At 41.7% G+C, this 22,623-nt stretch overlaps 2 protein-coding genes across 7 annotated transcripts in view; one reads left to right on the top strand and one right to left on the bottom strand.

Moving 5' to 3' along the window:
* LOC134076978 (uncharacterized) overlaps nucleotides 1–19,533 on the top strand; it is a 28,229-nt gene extending 8,696 nt beyond the window's left edge. The window contains exons 2-8 of the mRNA XM_062532306.1: nucleotides 16,140–16,264; nucleotides 16,414–16,767; nucleotides 16,852–17,101; nucleotides 17,416–17,633; nucleotides 17,778–17,925; nucleotides 18,015–18,112; nucleotides 18,267–19,533. Of these exons, the coding sequence (XP_062388290.1) occupies nucleotides 16,140–16,264; nucleotides 16,414–16,767; nucleotides 16,852–17,101; nucleotides 17,416–17,633; nucleotides 17,778–17,925; nucleotides 18,015–18,112; nucleotides 18,267–18,569 (1,496 nt within the window). The 3' untranslated portion in view covers nucleotides 18,570–19,533. The remainder of the gene's footprint in view (nucleotides 1–16,139; nucleotides 16,265–16,413; nucleotides 16,768–16,851; nucleotides 17,102–17,415; nucleotides 17,634–17,777; nucleotides 17,926–18,014; nucleotides 18,113–18,266) is intronic.
* LOC134076974 (deleted in malignant brain tumors 1 protein-like) overlaps nucleotides 1–22,623 on the bottom strand; it is a 330,477-nt gene that overhangs the window by 16,722 nt on the left and 291,132 nt on the right. For 3 of the 6 annotated variants that reach the window (XM_062532297.1, XM_062532300.1, XM_062532302.1), the window contains 6 exons: nucleotides 21,777–22,088; nucleotides 13,182–13,235; nucleotides 12,120–12,509; nucleotides 11,557–11,610; nucleotides 10,234–10,542; nucleotides 7,570–7,878 (listed from right to left, as the gene is read on the bottom strand). In XM_062532297.1, the coding sequence (XP_062388281.1) occupies nucleotides 7,570–7,878; nucleotides 10,234–10,542; nucleotides 11,557–11,610; nucleotides 12,120–12,509; nucleotides 13,182–13,235; nucleotides 21,777–22,088 (1,428 nt within the window). Of the gene's footprint in view, nucleotides 1–7,569; nucleotides 7,879–9,385; nucleotides 9,585–10,233; nucleotides 10,543–11,556; nucleotides 11,611–12,119; nucleotides 12,510–13,181; nucleotides 13,236–21,776; nucleotides 22,089–22,623 lie in introns of those variants that run through there. The other 3 variants (XM_062532298.1, XM_062532301.1, XM_062532299.1) reach the window with 3 other exon arrangements.

Raw genomic sequence — 22,623 nt, 5'->3', positions numbered from 1 at the left:
CATACACCCTTACACATACACACACACACACACACACACACACACACACACACACACACACACACACACACACATGCACACACACATCTTTGAGTACATTTTGTGAGACCACCGGAGCTGAGAAGTGAGTGTGTGTGTGATGTACTATAGCCTGTGTGTGTGGGTGCGTTTCTGTGTGCCCATCTGTGTGTTTGCATGTGTGTATATGTGTGTATGTGCATGTTCTGTGTGTGTTCTCTTTCTCTCTCTCTCTCTCTCTCTCTCTCTATGTCTGTGTTATCTGTGTGTATTCTGTGTGTGTTCTCTCTTTCTCTCTCTCTCTCTCTGGGTGTGCCTGTGTGTGTGTGTGTTTGTGTGTGTGTGTGTGTGTGTGTGTGTGTGTGTGTGTGTGTGTGTGCGAGTGTGTGTGTGTGTGAGTGTGAGTGTGTGCCTGTGTATGTGTGTGTGTGTGTGTGCACACGCGCGCATGTGAGTGTGTGTGTGTGTGTGTGTGTGTGTGTTATCTGATATTGGAGTGACAGTGACGGCAGAGAACACAGTGAACATATACTCAGAGACACATTAAACACACACACAAGCAGACACACACTCACACTAGACAGAGAAGCACTCATACACAAAAGCAAGCGCACACTTGCACACACTCATTTACATACATAAAAGTTGCAGTAGGGATGGAGTAGGCGATGGAAACACAAGCGTGATTGATATTTGCGGAGAGAATGTGCAGGACTGAGCGGCGGTCATATTGTGTATCGCTTTGCGGTACATCTAGTTAACACTTAAAACGTGCATTATTTTCATAGAAAACGCACGGTGCTTCGTTGATTATCCCTTACATATCCACCTTAGTTGACCCTTGTGACATTCATTCGATTATAGGGCGAGTTTATGTAACACTATGCAAAGAATTATCAGAAACGAGTTGTATAAAGCAGTTACCCCCCTGTTAATAATAACTTATGTTTAGAATGTGTGCGTTCGTGTTTGTGCGTGCGCGTACGTGCATGCATGTAGGCACTAATGACTGACTGTTCAAATGATAGGCATGATTTTAGGTGTGCCAGGTGTGGGGGTCCGTGCTCAGTCTCTCTCACAGCCAAGGGGTCCTTGGGCTGAAAAAGGTTGAAGACCCCTGGTCTGTATGAGTAAGCGCTTATGCTCTAACCGCATAATAAAAGAAGCACCTGCATTCCACAGCAGTGCTTATGGCAAGGCTATTAACACCTGTCACTGAGCTATGGACAAGCAGTTATGCTCGAAAATTATCATAATAACAGACACACCTAATTGTATGGCTCTATGTTTAAACACATAAAATTAGCAAGCATTTCCTCCCGATAGCAGCAACGTTTGCTTTCTTTTTCTGTCGGTCCGCGGTTGCTTGGTCAATTGCGCAGCAAATTATCAGATCACCGGACCTAATTTCACTCCATGTCTCGCGGACCAGCAGCAGTCTCCACGTTTCGCGGCCCATAGTTTGAGAAACGCTGCATTAAAGTGTCATTTGGTTGTAGGCTATAGCCTATGTTTATCGATTTCTTTGTGTGTTTTTCATTGTAGTGTGTGTGCATTGAGTAGTTCCTTAAAATACGGAACAAAGAGCGTCCCGTAGCCTATCTGTTCAATACGGAAGAAGACTAACTATTACCTATATATTTCTTATAATGAAACGCGAAGAAAAAATACTCGTTTCTCCGCGTTTCCCCCAATTCATGGGTTTCATCAGGTCCCTTTCCACAGGTGTATTAATCAAGCACCATGCAGTCTGCATTGATAATAAAGGTGCTTGATTGTATACACCTGTGGAAAGGGACCTGATGAAACCCATGAATAGCCTACCATGGCGACAAAGAGAAATAAATATGATTTGACATTTAAGCTGATTGCTGACAAATTTGCCACACAATTCGGGAGAAGCAGCGGACAGGAGCGCCACCACAAGCAAGCACTTCTAGCCCAAATTAACATGGCAACGTTGCCTATGACTAAAGTGTCTAAGTAGGCTAGTCCTACTCATATTACATTTGATTGGTAACATGTTTGTAGCGCGCCAGTTTACCCATCCCCTACATCAAAACAGCTTAGAATCACTCAAAGAATCAGCTGTGTCGGCGTTAGGCTGTAGGCGATTTTCTATAACCATTTTCATTCATTTCAACAATGGTTCATTGAAACGTCGTTTGAATAATTTCGCCAGTCATCACCTTCATTGTAATGATTAAATGAGATTAAGGAGTCGACTATTGACGGATATGCGGTCTTCATCATTTTGAAATAAGGGATGAAACTTTCTGCCACCTGGTGGTTGTTTGGGTACATTGCCTTAGCCTCGCAAAAAATCGGCTTGACGGCCTGCGGGATCAGGTGCATTCTCAACCCGTACCCACTGTACCTAGAGTCAAGTAAGCCTAATAAAAAAAACAACGTTTATAATTTGTCAGACGAGTTACAGCAAGTTACTAACGCCTGTGAGTCTGCGCAGTATGATGGGAAGTAAACTAAGGTGACCAGATGTCCGAGACCAAAACTGGGGACATACTGTAATTCCCAAAATGTGGAAAAACGGGGACATTTTCAATTTGACTATCAATCTGGTTGAAATACATACTGTAGATGTTTCTCAGTGTGTGGAAGGCAGAACGCCGAAACGCGTCTGTGTGAATAAATGGTGATTGATTATGCATAGTGCGGCCTGTTTTCTTGTTTTCAATGATAGTTTATACTTTGGCCAGCACTCTAAAAAACGTTAAGTCTTGAGTCTTGAGCCTGCTCCTACCTTTACTACCTTGTAACATCCACATCATTCTGCTGAACTTATGCTAACTGTTTTGCTAGCTTGAGAACAAATCCATGTGCTTTATCTTTGTGAAATATAGCTAATCCTACCAAGGGTGCTTTAAACTGGGCTATCAGTCTTTCTGAATCATTATAATTGGATTTAGAATGAACAAGCAGCAATGAAGAACAAGCAGAACAACCTCTAATCAACAACATTTTATATTTCTTCAAAATCAATGCCATATGAATGAACTACTGGTCACTGCACACACCCTCCCAAAGTTATATTTATTGGTCTGCTTTTAGAGAAGTTAGGGCAGGTGCAGAGAGAAAGCGACAGAGATGCAGATGCAGATAAGAGGAAGCAGACATGTTGATGTGACTGGACCGATTGCTCTGTCACTAGATAAGCCACTTTTTAGAGTTTATTGCAATTCTAAACTAGCCTAGAAATCTAGACGCATCCTAGGGATGGTCTAGGGCAGGGGTACTCAATTAGAAACTCAAAAGGTCCACTTCCCAAATTTGTAATCTTTCCAGGGTCCGGAACAGTGCATTTCCAAAATTAGAAAAAAGTAGGCTAAATAAAAAGGCAGTAGGCCTAAATAAAAGGTTTGTGGATAATTCTGCTCGAAGTGAACATGCTTTGTTTCATAATGACGTTTCACGTTTCCACTTTTGACAAGTGCAACTGTCTCATTACCGCCGCCAGTTATGTTTTCATCAGGGTTTGTTTGTTACCTCCGTCAATTAAGGAGGTTATGTTTTCATCGGGGTTTGTCTGTCTGTCTGTTTGTTTGTTTGTTAGCAAGATAACCTTTTTCTTAAGGAAGAAACAATTACATTTTGAGAGTGATCAGGATCACCATTTGGAATCCAGGAGGCGCTTGGCGAAAGTCTGCGCTCTTGGAGTTAGTTAGAGATTAAACACATTGGTTTCGTTCGTGCTCCCCGCAGGCAGCAATGCATATTTGCCAGTCCTGATGTCGGCTACTCTGTCTGAACTCACGATTTTCGGAATCCAACTTTTGCTTTTTGTCAATTTTGGAGCACACCGTGATATTTGCTTGGCTTGCTAAAGAAACAAATACCGCTCGTAAATCGTTGTTGTAGGCTTACGCTAGCTTTCTGGTGATGTCCTGTGGGTGAGCCCAATGGAACGGACCGATAGGCCACTCGCAGACCAGGCGCTCACAGCTACAAGAGTTGTCATAGTGATGTAGGTTATTCAACCACTGATAGGATATTAGGATTGGGCGCGAGCTACAGTAGATGAGTGATCGGAAGCACAGATAGAAATATCAACCCAATGAAATCTCGCTTGGATCACTATGAAAAAAAAAAAGAATAAAATCTCGATTTTTGCTCGGTCCGGATGTCACTACGTTTGGGTCCGGATCCGGACCGGAGTCCGCCTATTGAGTACCCCTGGTCTAGGGTCACACTGTTAAGGCCAATCCTGCGTCCGGCACCAAGGCAGCAGGTCCAATCAGAACACTCTATCTGTGTACCGAGTCCTTGAGCCCGCTTTGAGCATGGTGACGACAGAGCTGCGAAATAGCAGAACAATCATAGAGAACAACTAAGATGGATGAGGCTAACGAAGCGCACTCGTTTGAATCGGCTTTGTAAGAGTTAGACTTGGGCTTTTCTTTGAAGGTTGAGCAGAAAGAAGCACTCAAGTAATTCGTTTTAAAGACGGATGTATTTGCCGTTTTGCCGACCGGCTACGATTGGTCACAAGTGCTGGCCTATTACGTGCAGAGGCAGTTTGAAAGACACCGGTTCATTCCACCCACAGGCTTCAGCTCTGTGAATGGTCCGACTCCAGACTATACATTTAGGGCCAGATGTACTAAGACAGCGCAAATAGCGAGTTTTTGTATGCGCAGAGTGCGAACGCTGTGCTTTGCTATATTGCGTGGTATTTACTAAGCTGTCACTACAATACGTTAATTGCGTTCAGTGCCGCCCGTTCCCGCCCCCTGTATCACGCCAATTGCGCATGCAAAGCTGAACAACTAGCGCAGTTGAATATTGCAGCAATAAAAATAATCAAAGTTTAGCGGTCATACACGATTCAAAGAGATATCAACGAGCAGCGATAGACAGAGTAGGCCTAGCAGTTCTTCAAATCCACTTAAAAAATACTTGAACTATTTACTGCACGTAGACTTGGGATATGACTTAATGCCTAGTCTAACAGATTGGGAAGTGTAGGCTATGTCGTAAAAGAGAAAATACGATTTTAGAGAGGCAAACAAAAGTTAAGGTTGCTTCTGACATAGTACAATGAAGAAAACGAATGCTCTGAATATTGATTCAGCTGTCTCTAAAAGTTTTTCTAATAGACGCATTTAACCGCAATCTGGATTACACCTGCTTTCAGAAGGCGGAAGTTTTTCAACGCAAAATAGACGTGCGCTGTTTTCATACATCTGGCGGAATACTTAATCAATCGCTATTAGCACCTCTCCTCCCCTGTACTTGCGCGTTACACCCATTTTCACCTGATCCGCCCAGGAATTAATATGCATGACACGGAAAAGCGCAAATAGCCATTTTCAGCTCCCACGGCAGGCAGTCTGCGCGTTTCCCTCATTGCGGCTTGTTTGTACATATCCTCCCCATTTTTATACGCGCACGTTACGCCTGAAATTGGCGCAAAACGTTAGTACATCTGGCCCTTAATGTATAGTTCGGCTTGCCAGGCTAATTCTAAACTTGAGTTAAAACAAACAAGTGACATGACCTTCTACAAATTGCTGTGTCATAAGCGCCTCTGGTTTAATCTGCTCTTGGATTTCACCTTGATCTCAGTTGCTGTGTCTTCATGACTTATCGTATTAGCCACTAGAGGGCACTTTAGCTTTAACTGCATCAGCTTAGTCTTGACTCTTGGCACATATTAAATTTAAGAAAGGATCGGAACGGTTTTGAAGAAATACAGCAATGTTATCCCTCTTTATTACAGGCTCTTCACAATGCAAGTAGAACGCCCCATTGACTTGAATGGGATTTCCCAACGTTCTACCGGTCATTATTTCTTGATAGAGGACCTCTGAAAAAAATAATGACCGCTGTCAATGGCAACGGAGTGTGTGCTTCTAATTCAGGTCTTTCGTATCACTCCGCGTTGAAATTTCGTTGAAAGTGAAAGACAGCTAGTAAGAGGTTACCTAGCAACCTCTCAAACTGTCACGTTCTATCTGCATGGCGAACTATTTTGTTAGCAGAGGCCACGAAACTGTAGCTAAAGACACATTGATGTAAGTTTCTTCTCGTTTTGGCAAGTAGCCGTATACTGGCCCTCATTTATCAACAGAGCGTACTGACCAGCGTATATCTGAGCGCAGAAATCATCTTACGATGGGGCTCACGTGTGATTCATCAAACTTTCGTATCACTCCAATTCCAGCGTAAGAATGAACGTTTGTTGATAAATGTGGCGGCTGGAAACAAGCGTGATTTAAATATCACGCCCCTATATTATACTCGTTTTAATGGCCTCGCCCCTAGAATTTACGACATGAAGGTGCATTATACGTCCAAAAAAGATCATTAGTGATCTCGAGCCACAGTGACGTCCAGCTGAACCTTGTTAATTTTGACGACATCAAGGAAGGCGGGAAACTAGAGCGATTTGAGCGCAACAGACTTTATTTTCGCAGAGACAACGCATCATACTATAAATACATTAATTACAAAACTGTACAACACTGACATTTTCCCAGTGAAATGTAAAATATATATGCCTAGGCCTAATTCATGAATGTTGCGTTTGCCAAAGAGAAAGTAATCATCGCCTATGGCTATTCTAAGCCATGAAATGTGTCAATATAATATGCTACATTACAGCAAATAGGCTGCACATGTTCAGGAAAGGTGTTATGTCCGAGATAGTCCATCAATTCAACTATTCAACTTTCTAATGCACCGCCGATTTACTGCTGCGCGATTCTATGCCGCCTGAAAAACGTACACGAGTTGAGACTAGACGTGAGATTTGAGCGTAGCCACAAGCGTAACGTCTGTTTTACAGAAACGTACGCCTGTTTTACGCCTGTTTTTGGTCGTACGCTCGTTTGATAAACCTGAGCACCTTGTGCTCCCACCAACCAGCCTGACAGCAGCATTTCCTGTAACAAGTACAAATTAACTCATTGAATGCCGCATTGTTTTTGGAAGCTATGTCCCAGAGTGCCGGCAAGCTAGATCGTTGTTGACTATGTTTGTAGAGCCACAGCGTATTCTATGTTATAGTTATGGACATATACTATGGCTCATTTGAAACGTAAGACTCTGAGCTCTCAGTGGGTGAAAACCGTTTATCTCTACGTGTCTCCATTCCTGAGAAATCGCAAGCTAAACAGTGGCTAGTTTTCATCAAAATCCCTGTTGTTCCTCTAGAAACGGAGATATAAGCCACTTAAGACAGACGTACATTTACGGATTGTAGGATTTCATGAGTTTTTGATCGTCATCTACTTCAGTTCTCTTCATGATAGACTTCCAAAAATCACACACAAGGTGAGTTAGAGTGTCTAGTTTCGTAATTTTAAAAAAAAGCGAAAAACGCAACATTGCGTTGTTGGCACTCTACGCATGGGAGCTAAAAACGCAATATTACGTTGTTGGCACTCAATGAGTTAAAAGGTGTAAATTAGAATGAGTCAGAATATAGTCAGCAAACTGGCATGACAGTATTACATCACATTGGAGGTATTCTAATACTCAAAGGGTTACCATCATTAGGTTCAATGGATTATTGTGATGGTTCTTACTTACCTGAGCACACCACACCAGCATCTTCACCATGGTGACAGTCATGTGTTCCTAAGCCACTATGGGAGCACTCTGAAAGGGATCCTTCAGAACCAGAGCAGCGGACTTGATCCATCCAGATCTTCCCACTGCCACTGCCAAAGTGTGCTTCAATGGGAGCAGACACAGCACCTCCACATCCCAGCTGTCTACACACCACCTGTGCATCACTCATGTCCCAGCTATCATCACACACAGTGCCCCACTGGTTGTTGTGGTAGACCTCCACTCTACCTGAGCAATTAGTGTTCCCACCAACCAGCCTAACAGCATCTGTAACAAGTACAGATTGCAGGGTGTAGAATGGGAGCGAATATAGTCAGCACTCATGACTGTATTACATCACATTGGAGGTATTCTAGTACTCAAAGGGTTACTATCATGGTTACCAGTTAGCATTTCGCTAGCTGAGCTGCGCCCACTAAGCGGGATAATGTATCGCATCGGGAAAAATAAGGACCTTCAGTGCGAAACAAGACCCCTCCGCTTCGCGTCGGGGTCTGGTTCGCCCTGTCGGTCCTTATTTTCCCGATAATGACCAGCGTTCTATACATTATCCCTTACACATAATTGGCAAGCTTGTATGGTATTCATTTCCAAGAAAGTATTTGAATGTTTGAATTAAATGCTAAAATGACATAACATGGGAAACTGTTCTGCTTTTCCTGCTCTGTTGGCCAAGGTGAAATGACTGTTTTCCCATTGTCATAAAAAAGACACGCAGGTTGTAAATAGCCAATATGCCGATTTTGCCTCTTGACTGCATATGTCACTCAGGGTAAGGCCACATACAATAAACTTGAAGCTTGAAATCATCCTGTAAATTTAGCCTAATATTTTTCATATATGTTGTTAATATAATATCTACAGTTGACTCATAGGCTACTCAGTCAGTAGGGTACGGTATGGCATTCACAATATAACATAGCCCATTCTTAATCTAGGCTATAAATGAAACGCATCCTTTATTTTTTGGCAGATGTTAATGTTGATTGCATAATAAGTCTGTGTAAGACTTTAAAAAACAAATATCTGACACGCATTCCTCATTATGGCTGAGATATCACAGTTGTGGTTCCCAGGCAGTTTAACTAGAGGCTAACAAACCATGTAATCATCATACACACACACACACACACACACACACACACACACACACACACACACACACACACACACACACACACACAGCGCAGAAATCATCTTACGATGGGGCTCACGTGTGATTCATCAAACTTTCGTATCACTCCAATTCCAGCGTAAGAATGAACGTTTGTTGATAAATGTGGCGGCTGGAAACAAGCGTGATTTAAATATCACGCCCCTATATTATGCTCGTTTTAATGGCCTCGCCCCTAGAATTTACGACATGAAGGTGCATTATACGTCCAAAAAAGATCATTAGTGATCTCGAGCCACAGTGACGTCCAGCTGAACCTTGTTAATTTTGACGACATCAAGGAAGGCGGGAAACTAGAGCGATTTGAGCGCAACAGACTTTATTTTCGCAGAGACAACGCATCATACTATAAATACATTAATTACAAAACTGTACAACACTGACATTTTCCCAGTGAAATGTAAAATATATATGCCTAGGCCTAATTCATGAATGTTGCGTTTGCCAAAGAGAAAGTAATCATCGCCTATGGCTATTCTAAGCCATGAAATGTGTCAATATAATATGCTACATTACAGCAAATAGGCTGCACATGTTCAGGAAAGGTGTTATGTCCGAGATAGTCCATCAATTCAACTATTCAACTTTCTAATGCACCGCCGATTTACTGCTGCGCGATTCTATGCCGCCTGAAAAACGTACACGAGTTGAGACTAGACGTGAGATTTGAGCGTAGCCACAAGCGTAACGTCTGTTTTACAGAAACGTACGCCTGTTTTACGCCTGTTTTTGGTCGTACGCTCGTTTGATAAACCTGAGCACCTTGTGCTCCCACCAACCAGCCTGACAGCAGCATTTCCTGTAACAAGTACAAATTAACTCATTGAATGCCGCATTGTTTTTGGAAGCTATGTCCCAGAGTGCCGGCAAGCTAGATCGTTGTTGACTATGTTTGTAGAGCCACAGCGTATTCTATGTTATAGTTATGGACATATACTATGGCTCATTTGAAACGTAAGACTCTGAGCTCTCAGTGGGTGAAAACCGTTTATCTCTACGTGTCTCCATTCCTGAGAAATCGCAAGCTAAACAGTGGCTAGTTTTCATCAAAATCCCTGTTGTTCCTCTAGAAACGGAGATATAAGCCACTTAAGACAGACGTACATTTACGGATTGTAGGATTTCATGAGTTTTTGATCGTCATCTACTTCAGTTCTCTTCATGATAGACTTCCAAAAATCACACACAAGGTGAGTTAGAGTGTCTAGTTTCGTAATTTTAAAAAAAAGCGAAAAACGCAACATTGCGTTGTTGGCACTCTACGCATGGGAGCTAAAAACGCAATATTACGTTGTTGGCACTCAATGAGTTAAAAGGTGTAAATTAGAATGAGTCAGAATATAGTCAGCAAACTGGCATGACAGTATTACATCACATTGGAGGTATTCTAATACTCAAAGGGTTACCATCATTAGGTTCAATGGATTATTGTGATGGTTCTTACTTACCTGAGCACACCACACCAGCATCTTCACCATGGTGACAGTCATGTGTTCCTAAGCCACTATGGGAGCACTCTGAAAGGGATCCTTCAGAACCAGAGCAGCGGACTTGATCCATCCAGATCTTCCCACTGCCACTGCCAAAGTGTGCTTCAATGGGAGCAGACACAGCACCTCCACATCCCAGCTGTCTACACACCACCTGTGCATCACTCATGTCCCAGCTATCATCACACACAGTGCCCCACTGGTTGTTGTGGTAGACCTCCACTCTACCTGAGCAATTAGTGTTCCCACCAACCAGCCTAACAGCATCTGTAACAAGTACAGATTGCAGGGTGTAGAATGGGAGCGAATATAGTCAGCACTCATGACTGTATTACATCACATTGGAGGTATTCTAGTACTCAAAGGGTTACTATCATGGTTACCAGTTAGCATTTCGCTAGCTGAGCTGCGCCCACTAAGCGGGATAATGTATCGCATCGGGAAAAATAAGGACCTTCAGTGCGAAACAAGACCCCTCCGCTTCGCGTCGGGGTCTGGTTCGCCCTGTCGGTCCTTATTTTCCCGATAATGACCAGCGTTCTATACATTATCCCTTACACATAATTGGCAAGCTTGTATGGTATTCATTTCCAAGAAAGTATTTGAATGTTTGAATTAAATGCTAAAATGACATAACATGGGAAACTGTTCTGCTTTTCCTGCTCTGTTGGCCAAGGTGAAATGACTGTTTTCCCATTGTCATAAAAAAGACACGCAGGTTGTAAATAGCCAATATGCCGATTTTGCCTCTTGACTGCATATGTCACTCAGGGTAAGGCCACATACAATAAACTTGAAGCTTGAAATCATCCTGTAAATATAGCCTAATATTTTTCATATATGTTGTTAATATAATATCTACAGTTGACTCATAGGCTACTCAGTCAGTAGGGTACGGTATGGCATTCACAATATAACATAGCCCATTCTTAATCTAGGCTATAAATGAAACGCATCCTTTATTTTTTGGCAGATGTTAATGTTGATTGCATAATAAGTCTGTGTAAGACTTTAAAAAACAAATATCTGACACGCATTCCTCATTATGGCTGAGATATCACAGTTGTGGTTCCCAGGCAGTTTAACTAGAGGCTAACAAACCATGTAATCATCATACACACACACACACACACACACACACACACACACACACACACACACACACACACACACACACACACACACACACACACACACACACACACACACACACACACACACACACACACACACACACACACACACACACACACACACACACACACACACACACACACTTACCTGGAGTTGTTGGAGCAGGAGTTTTATTTGGAAGGACTCCTTTATTGCTCAGATCTGTAGGGGGAGTGGCTCTTTTAGTACAATGGATGATCATATAATTAAATGTGACCATTCAAAGCGAAATCAGTCGTTTTGCGCACAACGTTATTTTGAGAAAATCAACAATAACAAACTTCCGGGTTAAAATGTAAAATTATGTACAGTATACAGTCTACAGTTTCATATCGTGAACGCATTTCACAGAAAAACCTACGTTTTGACTGTTAAACCCGGCGAAGATTCAACACATTTGCTGTCATTCCCGTTGTGCACGCGCCGCTTAAAAAGGTGATTTCTCCTCTTCTGGCATATCGTGACAGGAGAACCATGTCAACTTTGGATGCGGTTATCTTAGCGATAGTTTGTGTAATACCCTCGATATACATATCGTTGGAAAGCTTAGTGTATGGCCGTTCACGTGAGCACACTAACTTAATTTAATAAATTTTACAGAAACGACTGGTTCCGCTTTACAGGGTCACAAATGCTATAATAGTTAATACTAGTAGAATTAAATTATTTACCTGCACAGTATGCCAACTGACATGTCGTAGCTTTCTCAAATTTGTAAACAGTGTAGTTTCCAGGACAAGCTTTAACCTGTATGGGGGGTGATTTGAAGTGGCAGCAGTTGCTTTGCCAGTGTCCACACACCTCCCTGGTCACAATGCCATCCTCTGGTTGGGGGTGAGAACCCTTCATCCAGAGGGGTGCATTAGTACCACAGCGCTCCTTGGGCACACAAACGTTAGGCATCCGCACACTCACTTCCTGGTAGACCATCAGGTACCAGCCCTGCCACTGGACATCCCGGTCACACCTGCGCACTGATTGGTCCAGGTTGGTGGTGGCCCTCCAGGGATCATTCAGCACAGTGTAGTCGTGGCAAGGATCACTCTGTGTATCTGATGGGGCTTAGGTTACACACACACACACACACACACACACACACACACACACACACACACACACACACACACACACACACACGTTGATTGTATAACTAATCGGTAGGGCTTTAGAAAACAAATATCTGACAGGGTCTTACTCGCATTCCATCAGTATGGTTGGGACAACACAGTTCTGGTTTCCAGGCAGTATAACTATGAATTAGCTGATCTTGTGTGACTCATTACACCATAAATCACCTTCAACTTAGTGTTCAGCTGTGTAGTAAACTCCAAAAGTTCCATTTCAATATGGTTCTAAAGTGCAGCTCAGTTAGCACAATGCTAACTGACAGAGCAATCGGCTTATTAAGACCCAGTTGTGTTCTCTGGCTATGATCAGAGAGATTAACACATGCCCACCAGGTGGAGGCTAAGAGGCCATGTGATCCTCATGCGCGCGCGCACACACACACACACACACACACACACACACACAAACATACACACACACACAAACAAACATGGAGAGACACGCAGACTCATCCACACACACAACAGTTGAAAGAGCAGGAGTTTCAGTTGAATGCTGATGCATACCCACAAGTGGAAAGTAGGTATGGTCGCACTTCCACAGTTTGAAAACACACATTAGTTTTCTCTTGTAGACACACAGATGCACACATACTGTACACCTACCTGGAGCTGTTGGAGCTTGAGTTTTAGTTGGAAGGACTCCTTTATTGCTCAAATCTGTGGGGAGAGGGGATCTTTAATTACAATGATATTAACTAAACCTCGGAGGACAGTATATAATATTAACAACTGAGAAATTGTATAATAGTTAATACTAGTAGAATTAGATGAAGTTTAAGTTAGACACACACACACACACACACACACACACAGTTGCAATGGTCACAGGATGCACACGCAAAATGCACCCTTAAAATCACAGTGAAATACTGCTCTATAGTCTTAAAGGAAAACTGGTGATTTTTCAGAGATCTCTGAGGTACTATCGGTATGAAAAAAAAGGAGCAAAACAAAACAAAACTGGAAAAGCACTCAGAGAGCGCAAACCTCCGCCAAGCGATAACAAAACCGCCCCCTGGATCTGAACAGCGATACCGGTCACTTCCAAAAGTTAATCTTTTCTTCCTTGTGTCATTTCAGACCTTCCCTGAAAATTTCATCGAAATCCATCCATAACATGTTGAGTTATTTTGCGAACAAACAAACAAACAAACAGACAAACAAACCCTGATGAGAACATATTACCTCCTTGGCGGAGGTAAAAATGGCCGGAGGTTAAACGGAGGTCACACGGGTGGCCCGTATGTCTGATTCACATAACCGGACATTTGGAACCACAAACGTACCCGGCTGTTACACCACCCCTCTACCTACTGTAGTGTTACCTACGTTTTTTATTGTATGTTAATGAGCTGAGTCTGAACGAAGCGAAGAACCTGCGGTTAAAATTCACACCAAGCGTCACAGATTAACAACATTTGCGTTGTTAACGTTCGCTACAACGTTGTATGATAAAGCTGGATTTGTTTGACTCCCTCCGCAATTACGTTGTATGGAATAAAACTAGATGTACCGCAAAGCGATACACAATATGACCGCCGCTCAGTCCTGCACATTCTCTCCGCAAATATCAATCACGCTTTTGTTTCCATCGCCTACTCCATCCGCTACTGCAACTTTTATGTATGTAAATGAGTGTGTGCATGCGTGCGCTTGCTTTTGTGTATGAGTGCTTCTCTGTCTATGAGTGTGTGTGTGTGTGTGTGTGTGTGTCTGCTTGTGTGTGTGTTTTATGTGCCTCTATGTGTATATGTTCACTGTGTTCTCTGCCGTCACTCCAATATCAGATCACACACACACACACACACACACACACACACACACACACACACGCAGGCACACACACACGCGGGCGCTCGCACACACACACACAGGCACACACTCACACACACACACACACACACACAAACACACACACACACACAGGCACACAGAGAGAGAAAGAGAGAACACACAGAATACACACAGATACAGTAACACAGACGCAGAGAGAGAGAGAGAGAAAGAAAGAGAACACACACAGAATACACACAGAACATGCACATACACACATATACACACATGCAAACACACACATGGGCACAAAGAAACGCACCCACACACACACTGCAAAAAGTGATTTTTAAGAAAGGGAAATGTACTTATTTTGGGGAAATTAATCTGGGTTTTTTTCTAGTTTTGAGCACTAATAGAAAAAATACCTTGTTAGTGGAAAAAAGTCAAGCTTGTTTTTAGAACATATACCTTCCTTTTTCTAGGCAAGAATTTGCAGCTTATTTTGAGTTCAATGATCTAGAAATAAGCTAGACTTACTTTTGTGCAGTGTCTGAGCAACCACATTGTCTCCTTATTTTAAGACATATATATTCTTGATTTAAGAATGATATTTTCTTAAATCAAGTCCACAGTGAGCAATGTCAAACAAACATCAAAAATCAAAATCTGACCAAGTATTATTAATCTTATATTAAGAATGAAAATCTTATTTTAAGTATATGAAAGACTTAGTGTTCGTTCAATAGATCATTTTACTTAATTTAAGAAGACTTTGACTTAGGCCTATTTTAAGAAGTCTAAATCAGACAAATGAAAGCCTACTTAACACACTGGCAGACAAATTTGCTTGTAATAAGGTAAATTTGCTTAATGCACTGGCGGACTAATTTGCTTTTTTTCAGAATGACACATCTTAAAACAAGTCAAACTCTTCTTAATTTAAGTCTAAATTCTTAATTTAAGAGTAAATCTCTTCAGGACTAGATTTTTATCTTGATATAAGATTAATAAAACTTCGTTATTGTATTAGATCAACAGTTTTTGCAGTGTGAAAAAAATAGCATTAAATCTAGACATGGTTTGATCTTAGATCACTTTGCTGCAACATCAGAATCATGCTCACTTTCAAATTAAGATTTTTAAAGCAAGCGGGAGAATGGATGAGTCCAAACAAATGTGTCATCAAAATCAACGTTATTGTCAATAGTCAAATAATACATAAGTGCATTTATCTACAATACTTGAAATTGCAGTACCATTACAATAAAATGGAATCAACAATGAGGAGAAATGCAAAGTAGGCTACATTTATTATTTATTTGGATTACCACCCTCCCCCTTCCGGTTGGAAAGCAGTTGGTACGTTCCAGCTCTTTCGTTTGAATCAAGTTTTGGGCGCGTACCACTAATAACGTATGCATTGCATTTGATAGAAAAGTGACCGCAAAGAGGAATAGCCACAGAATTTGTCTGACATGGACGATTTCGACGAGGTAACGCTGGCCACGTTCAGAGGTATGTATCGATACTGTTTATTTCAACTTACATTTCAACATGAAGTATAAGCTATAACTAGCTAGTTCATCAAGTTCATGCTATGGCGCTAGTTAGCATTGCTAGGTGTCGTTAACTAGCATATTTTTTACACAAATGTTGCTGTTGCAACGTAGATGGAATATTATCCTCCCTTGTAAGTCGTTTTGGATAAAAAAAAATATCTGCTAAGAGCTAAATGACTAGCAGCTAAATGTAGATATTGACCTGTGTGTGATTTATACTCAACAGCAGCTAATATCACTGAGGATATCCTGCGCACACTGTCTAGAGATGACATTAGGGATCTCTTTCCTGGTCCAGAGCACTTTCTTCGACGAAAAGATGTTTGGCTCAAAATCCACGTGGAGGACCATGTAAGAAGCACTACAGTAACTAGCACTTAAGTACTGTTAATTAAGCAGTCACAAGATTCATTTATTCTGGTAGCCTACATATCTTGTGTATTCATTTAGTGCTTAATATGTTAATATTTTGATATCTTTGTTGATGTTCTTATTTACAGGTGGATGAGGACCCCTCTGCAATGGCTAGGTCATCAACGGCTCCATGTGATGTCGTGTCTCCCAGCAATGTTTTAAAATTCTCCAGTATGCAGTATGTTATCTTTACTGACAGTGAGCTTGAGCAGGTGAGACGTTCATATTTTGAGAAGCAGAGACTTGGAAAAGAACAAGAGGTCACTTTGTCGAAGGAGCTTTACTGCCGCCTCGTCCGAAACACAATGACAAACATGATAGCCATTGCCCGTGCATCTCAGGACTCCCGTTATCCAACAAAACATGAGGTCACTTCCATGGCTAAGCGTCTAGTAGAGTATTACCCAATGATAAAGGACAACTCATCAGACAGTGTGTGGGTATGCACAAATTCTTGTCATTATAGTTTTAGAGATGAAAATGGCGTTGCTTTGCCTGTCTAAATGAGATGTATATCTTTACAGGAAGATGTGTCTAAGAGACTCATGAAGAGACTATCAAACATTAAAAGTCCTGTCAAATCCAAAGCCCCACCTGCCAAGAAGCAGCGCCCAGATGGGGATGCTGATGAGAGTCTTAGCTCTAGCATCAGTGATTGTGATTCCAGCGCTTCTACAGTCATCTTGGAAACATCACTCAGGGCGAGTACCCCGAAAAGAGACGACCAAGTATCACAACTGGGGGACAGCGAAGATGAGCCATACACACTCACAGGTATATTACATTTGATTTGCATGTCAAACTATTTGGATTAAGTGGGTTTCAGGTAACATAGTTTGAGTGGTAGGTTGCATTTTATTGTAATACAGTCTGCCTGCACTGCAGTCTCTTGTTTTCCTTATTTTCAACTATGCCATCAGAGGTCATTAGCTGAAATGTGTAAAATTATCCAGTGACCAATGACCATTAGTCTGACTAAAGAACCTACACTACCGGTCAAAAGTTTACCGTTGGCTGTAAAAAAGTTACAATTACAGCCAGGCAGATTTCTGATGAACTGTGATAGCCTGTTTCTCTATTCTTTGCAGTTCCTGAGCTTATGGATAGAGAGAAGACGCAGGCGCAGCATCATCACACACTGCAGATGATGTTTAAGTCGAAGAAGCCTAATAAGGCTGCTGTCTCACAACTGCTTAACCTAGAGTTTTCAGCCCGTAGAAAGTTTATTGATTCGGATACCATCAGAGAGCAAGATAGGCCTGGCAAGATACTTGAGGCCTACCCATGCTTCCGGGATCTTGACCATGTAAGACAACTTTTATCAGCCATACAACTCTTCTCTCTATCTCTCTTTCCCCTTTTTTCTCTCATCTTTCAATCCTCTCTCATCCCGGTTATTACTATTGAAACAGTAATTCGTTTTCTCTGTTGTGTTTCTTTTCCATTTCAGATCATGGATGAGTTTCGTCGAATTGTTGAAAAGGACAACATTGACTTCTTGAAAGACTTGAGAGAAAGATGGGATTCGTTCTATGGTAAGGTCCAATACTATGGAGTGGTGAAGCATGTAATGAAGGCCCCCCTGACCATGGACGGCGGTGAGTTATATGGTGTGGTGGGTTTAGTGATGAGAATATTGAGTTCAGTGCTTATTTTTCATATCTGATTTTGTTTTCTTTTGATCTAGTTGAACATGCCATCGCCGTCTTCACCGCTTTACCGCAGCTCTTTCCATCAAACTCGAAGGCGCGCAGCCAAATTGAGGCAATTTTCCACGTTTTAACGGTGGGTCAGACATAAGTTATGTTTCCTTTGTAAGGGCTGGTGTACACACATGCAAACATGGCTCAAACTGACAGAGGCTAGCACATCAATTGCATGTAAAACAAACTACGAAACAGCAGTCATGTTTGATTTTGTCCACTTTCTCCAATTGCAGCCCTCGGAGAATCCGGACGCTTTCCTGCGCACACAAGCATACCCAGTTGTCCTGTTGGGAGAAGAAAACTGCCTTCTCGCCATTGGAGCAACAACATTGTGCACGTTTCCACGCAAGAAATTTCACGAAACGCTGCTTTACCTCATGGGCTGCTACTACGTTTTCCACCTACGTTATCCAAAGACAATCTGCACACTGCTCTCGGTGATACAGACTGAAGTGGTCGGGGACACACTCCATGATGGCGATGTCACCCCTTCCTACAGGAAGGCCATTGGAGAGTGGAAGGCCTTCTCAGAATGAATAGGTGTTAAACTGACACTCTTTCACATGTTCTATTCCTCTTTCTATGTTTCTTTCCCCTTCTTCTCTTTCATCTCTCTCTCCCTCCTTTGTTCCCCTACTCTCTGTCTTCCCACCCCAAACTCTCTGTCCCTCTTTCTCCGTCTCTGTCCACTCTCCCTCTTTCTCTATCTGTCAACTGCTCAGTCTTGCTATCTCTTTTTATCTCTGTCCCCTTCCTCTTTCGATCTTTCTCTGACTCTCTTTCTCCTTCAATTCTCTCTTCCTCCCCTTTCTCTTCTCTTCTTCCTCACCTCTTTCTACATCTCTCCCTCCCTTCCTCTCTCTTTATCTCTTTTTATCTCTGTCCCCTTCCTGTTTCTATCTTTCTCTGACTCTTTCTCCTTCAATTCTCTCTTCCTCCCCTTTCTCTTCTCTTCTGCCTCACCTCTTTCTACATCTCTCCCTCCCTTCCTCTCTCTTTACCACTCCCAGCCTAATTAAGCATCATGGAGATTGTTTTATTGTGGGGTTCTTGTTTGTTTGTTTTTGTTTTTCCTTCAGAAAAAACTGTTAATGTGAATCTGTTGTGATGAGAGTTTGCCTGCCCCAACCTGTTCACATGTTGGTTTAAAAGTGATCATTGATGTACTTTGATACTCCAAGATCATAGTGAAAGTTTGCTTTTTGTGGCATGTGTGCCCTACGAGATAATACATGGTTTGTGACCAACTGTGGTAAGAAGTAAAACAGCCTAAAATTCAGCTTGTGCACTGCATTGATGGTAGCCCATATTGTCTCATTTCAAGATCATTTTACTCACCATGTTCTTCTCAATACAAGAGGGAATTTCTGAATATAAGCACCACAAGCTATTTGTACAGGCTAATATCAAGCAAAACATTCTTATTTACTGTTTTTTGATTCAAGACTTATTGTCTACTATAAGCAAATGTCCCTTCTTTCCAGCAATAAAAGCTTGTGAACTGCATTGATGGTAGCCCATATTGTCTCATTTCAAGATAGTTTTACTTAACATTTCTCCTCAATACAAGAGGACATTTCTCAATATAAGCACCACAAGCTATTTGTACAGGCTAGTATTAAGCAAAACATGCTTATTTACATTTTTTTGATTCAAGATGTATTGTCTACTATAAGCAAATTTCCCTTCTTTCCCATTACTGAATATGAGCTATATCGCCTTATTTTGAGTTAAAGGTTGGCCTAGTTTTAAGAATGCAGGTGGCAAGAATTTTATACTAACTTCAAGAATTCTTACCAAGAAAAAAATGCTTACCCCATTGGCAGATTTTTTTGCTTGAAATACATGATTTTAACCTCATTTTAGGGATTTTTTTCTTGTTTCAAGAGGGGCATTTTTTGCAGTGCACACACACACACACAGGCTATAGTACATCACACACACACTCACTTCTCAGCTCCGGTGGTCTCACACAGTGCTGTTTCTCACAAAACGTACTCAAAGATGTGTGTGTTTGTTTGTGTGTGTGTGTGTGTGTGTGTGTATGTGTACTGTGCATCTGTGTGTGTGTGTGTGTGTGTGTGTGTGTATGTGTGTGTGTGTGTGTGTGTGTGTGTACTGTGCATCTGTGTGTGTGTGTGTGTGTGTACTGAGCGTGTGTGTGTGTGTGTGTAAGGGTGTATGTGTGCATGCGTGTGGGCATGTTTGTGCTTGTGTTTGTGTAATTTTTTAATGTACATGTTTGTATGTGCTGGTGCGTCACTATTTGCATGAGCCACAACTGAAAAGACTTCCGAACATGTTTGATATTGTCGTAACGGCAAAACTAGAAAAAGATTGACTCCGACGGACTTAAAACCGCTAAGATTGGCACCTTACACTAAAGGATTTAGATGACGGGAGCGCGCCGAGATTCTAGTTCAACTCCCAAGATTTCCGCCCGATTTTGGAAATTTAAGGCTGGCTTACATTGCACGATTTTGGTCTGTTTTAACAGTCGGCGACTAAATTGACAAAATCGGGCGGAAATTTCCAAAATGATGCTTCATCCGTGGTCTTCACGTTCTCTTCCTCCCTCCACTTCCTTGTCCTTTGACCTCAACATACGATTGGCTCATTCACAAACTTTACAGAAATAAAGTAAATTCACAAAACCTTTGTGTAACTCTTTCTTCCTAATATTACAGGCATTTTTAACACATTTGCACATATATTATTACACAACAAATACTTAACATTTGAAATGCTATATTCAGTTAAAGAGTCACTTCACCCCATAACTCCACCCACTTCACATTTCTGAAAACGGCTTTCAAAATGGGCGAGACGTTCTGAAATTTCAACCATGGTGATTTCGTGTCAATCTGGGAATGAGTGCTGCAGACATGGCTTATCACAGGTAGGCTAATCAAGGCAGCAGGTGTTGGGGCGTTTCAGTCCTAATTTGTAACGACCCGGTGACGTAGTGTCGGACTAGAAGTGCAGGACAACGTCAGCATTCCAATAGTATTTTGGACCAACATGCCATGGCACGTTTTCAAACGGTAGTATGCGCGAGAGAGCAATATTTCCAATACAAAATCAGACGAAATGTTACTTTTGTCGAGAAACACGATTTTTGTCAATATTAACCCTGGTAATAGTACAGTTCACCACTTATGAGTATTTTCAATCAATCAACAGCTCAAAAAACCTATATTAGGGTGCAGTGACCCTTTAAACATGAACATTACTCAATACATTTCTCTTATTGAGCAAAATCAAAACCTCATTGTTGGTCAATGAATTTTAACTTTTTAACCTATTTATTAAACTATGAAATTATTTATTCAAACCTGTGTATCTTAACCATAAATGAATTTCAACAGGGTTACAGTAGGTTTTTTTTTTTTTTTTTTTTAAGAAACAATTTTTGATACATTGTTAAAGAAATGTGTACAAGGAATGGGGCAGTCAAGCAATGTGTGAACCTTTACACCACATACTGATTAGTGAAGGATTTTTGCATGGAACATTATTCACTATATGGCAAGAGTCAACAGAGATTGTAATGAGCTAGGGGTCAGATGCCAATTTGTAATGTCTCAAGTGTAAATACAATATGGATGAAAAAGGTTGATGACCGTCACCGAGCTACAGAGCATCAACAGACCTAATAGTATTCAATCAAATTCGGTCATTGCATTCATTGGGTGTCATTGCACTCATCAGGTTAAGTGGATGATTATGTAACCTGCACTAACCTGAGCACACCACACCAGCATCTTCACCATGGTCACAGTTGTGTGTTCCTAAGCCACTATGGGGGCACTCTGTAAGGGATCCTTCAGAACCATAGCAGTGGACCTCATCCATCCAGATGTTCCCACTGCCTCTGCCAAAGTGGGCTTCATTGGGGGCAGAGACAGCACCTCCACATCCCAGCTGTCTACACACCACCTGTGCATCACTCATGTCCCAGTTATCATCACACACAGTGCCCCACTGGCTGTTGTGGTAGACCTCCACTGTACCTGAGCACCTTGTGCTCCCACCAACCAGCCTAACAGCATGTCCTAGAATGAGTACAGATTGCAGGGTGTAGAATGGGAAAGAGAATATAGTCAGCAAACTCATATAACTGTATTACATACTTCTGGGGATATTTTAGTACTTAAAGGGATACTATCATGCGCTATTAGTTGACATTGCAGTAACTGAGCTGCACTTTAGAACTGTACTCCTCAAAACGGAAGTTTTGGAGTTTATTATGCAGCAGAGCACAAACGGCTGATTCACAAAAACAAGGGTGCCAGGTGCCAGTCATACTTCTAGCATGCAGACATTTTTAGCGCGGCTTGAGCTATTCCCAAGGCATTTCCGGTGGCACAGAAAATGACTTCAAAATGACTAAATTTTCTGTGCCACAGAGCTGCAGTAAAAGTACCTTATGGACAAACAAAATATTTAAAAGTTCTGTTTTAAAGTTGATATTTTGTAGATCATTAAGCTACAGTCTCATTCATTTTCAATTTAAAGTATCTGTTTTGGTTTTCCATGTTTCAACCGGAAACCTTTTATTTATTCTTTTTTTTTTTTGGTTGCCTTTTT

The sequence above is a fragment of the Sardina pilchardus genome, chromosome 3 (genome assembly GCF_963854185.1).
Source record: "Sardina pilchardus chromosome 3, fSarPil1.1, whole genome shotgun sequence".
NCBI lineage: Eukaryota > Metazoa > Chordata > Actinopteri > Clupeiformes > Clupeidae > Sardina > Sardina pilchardus.
Note: the sequence above shows the minus strand (reverse complement) of the source record. Positions and strands in the feature narration are given on the sequence as shown.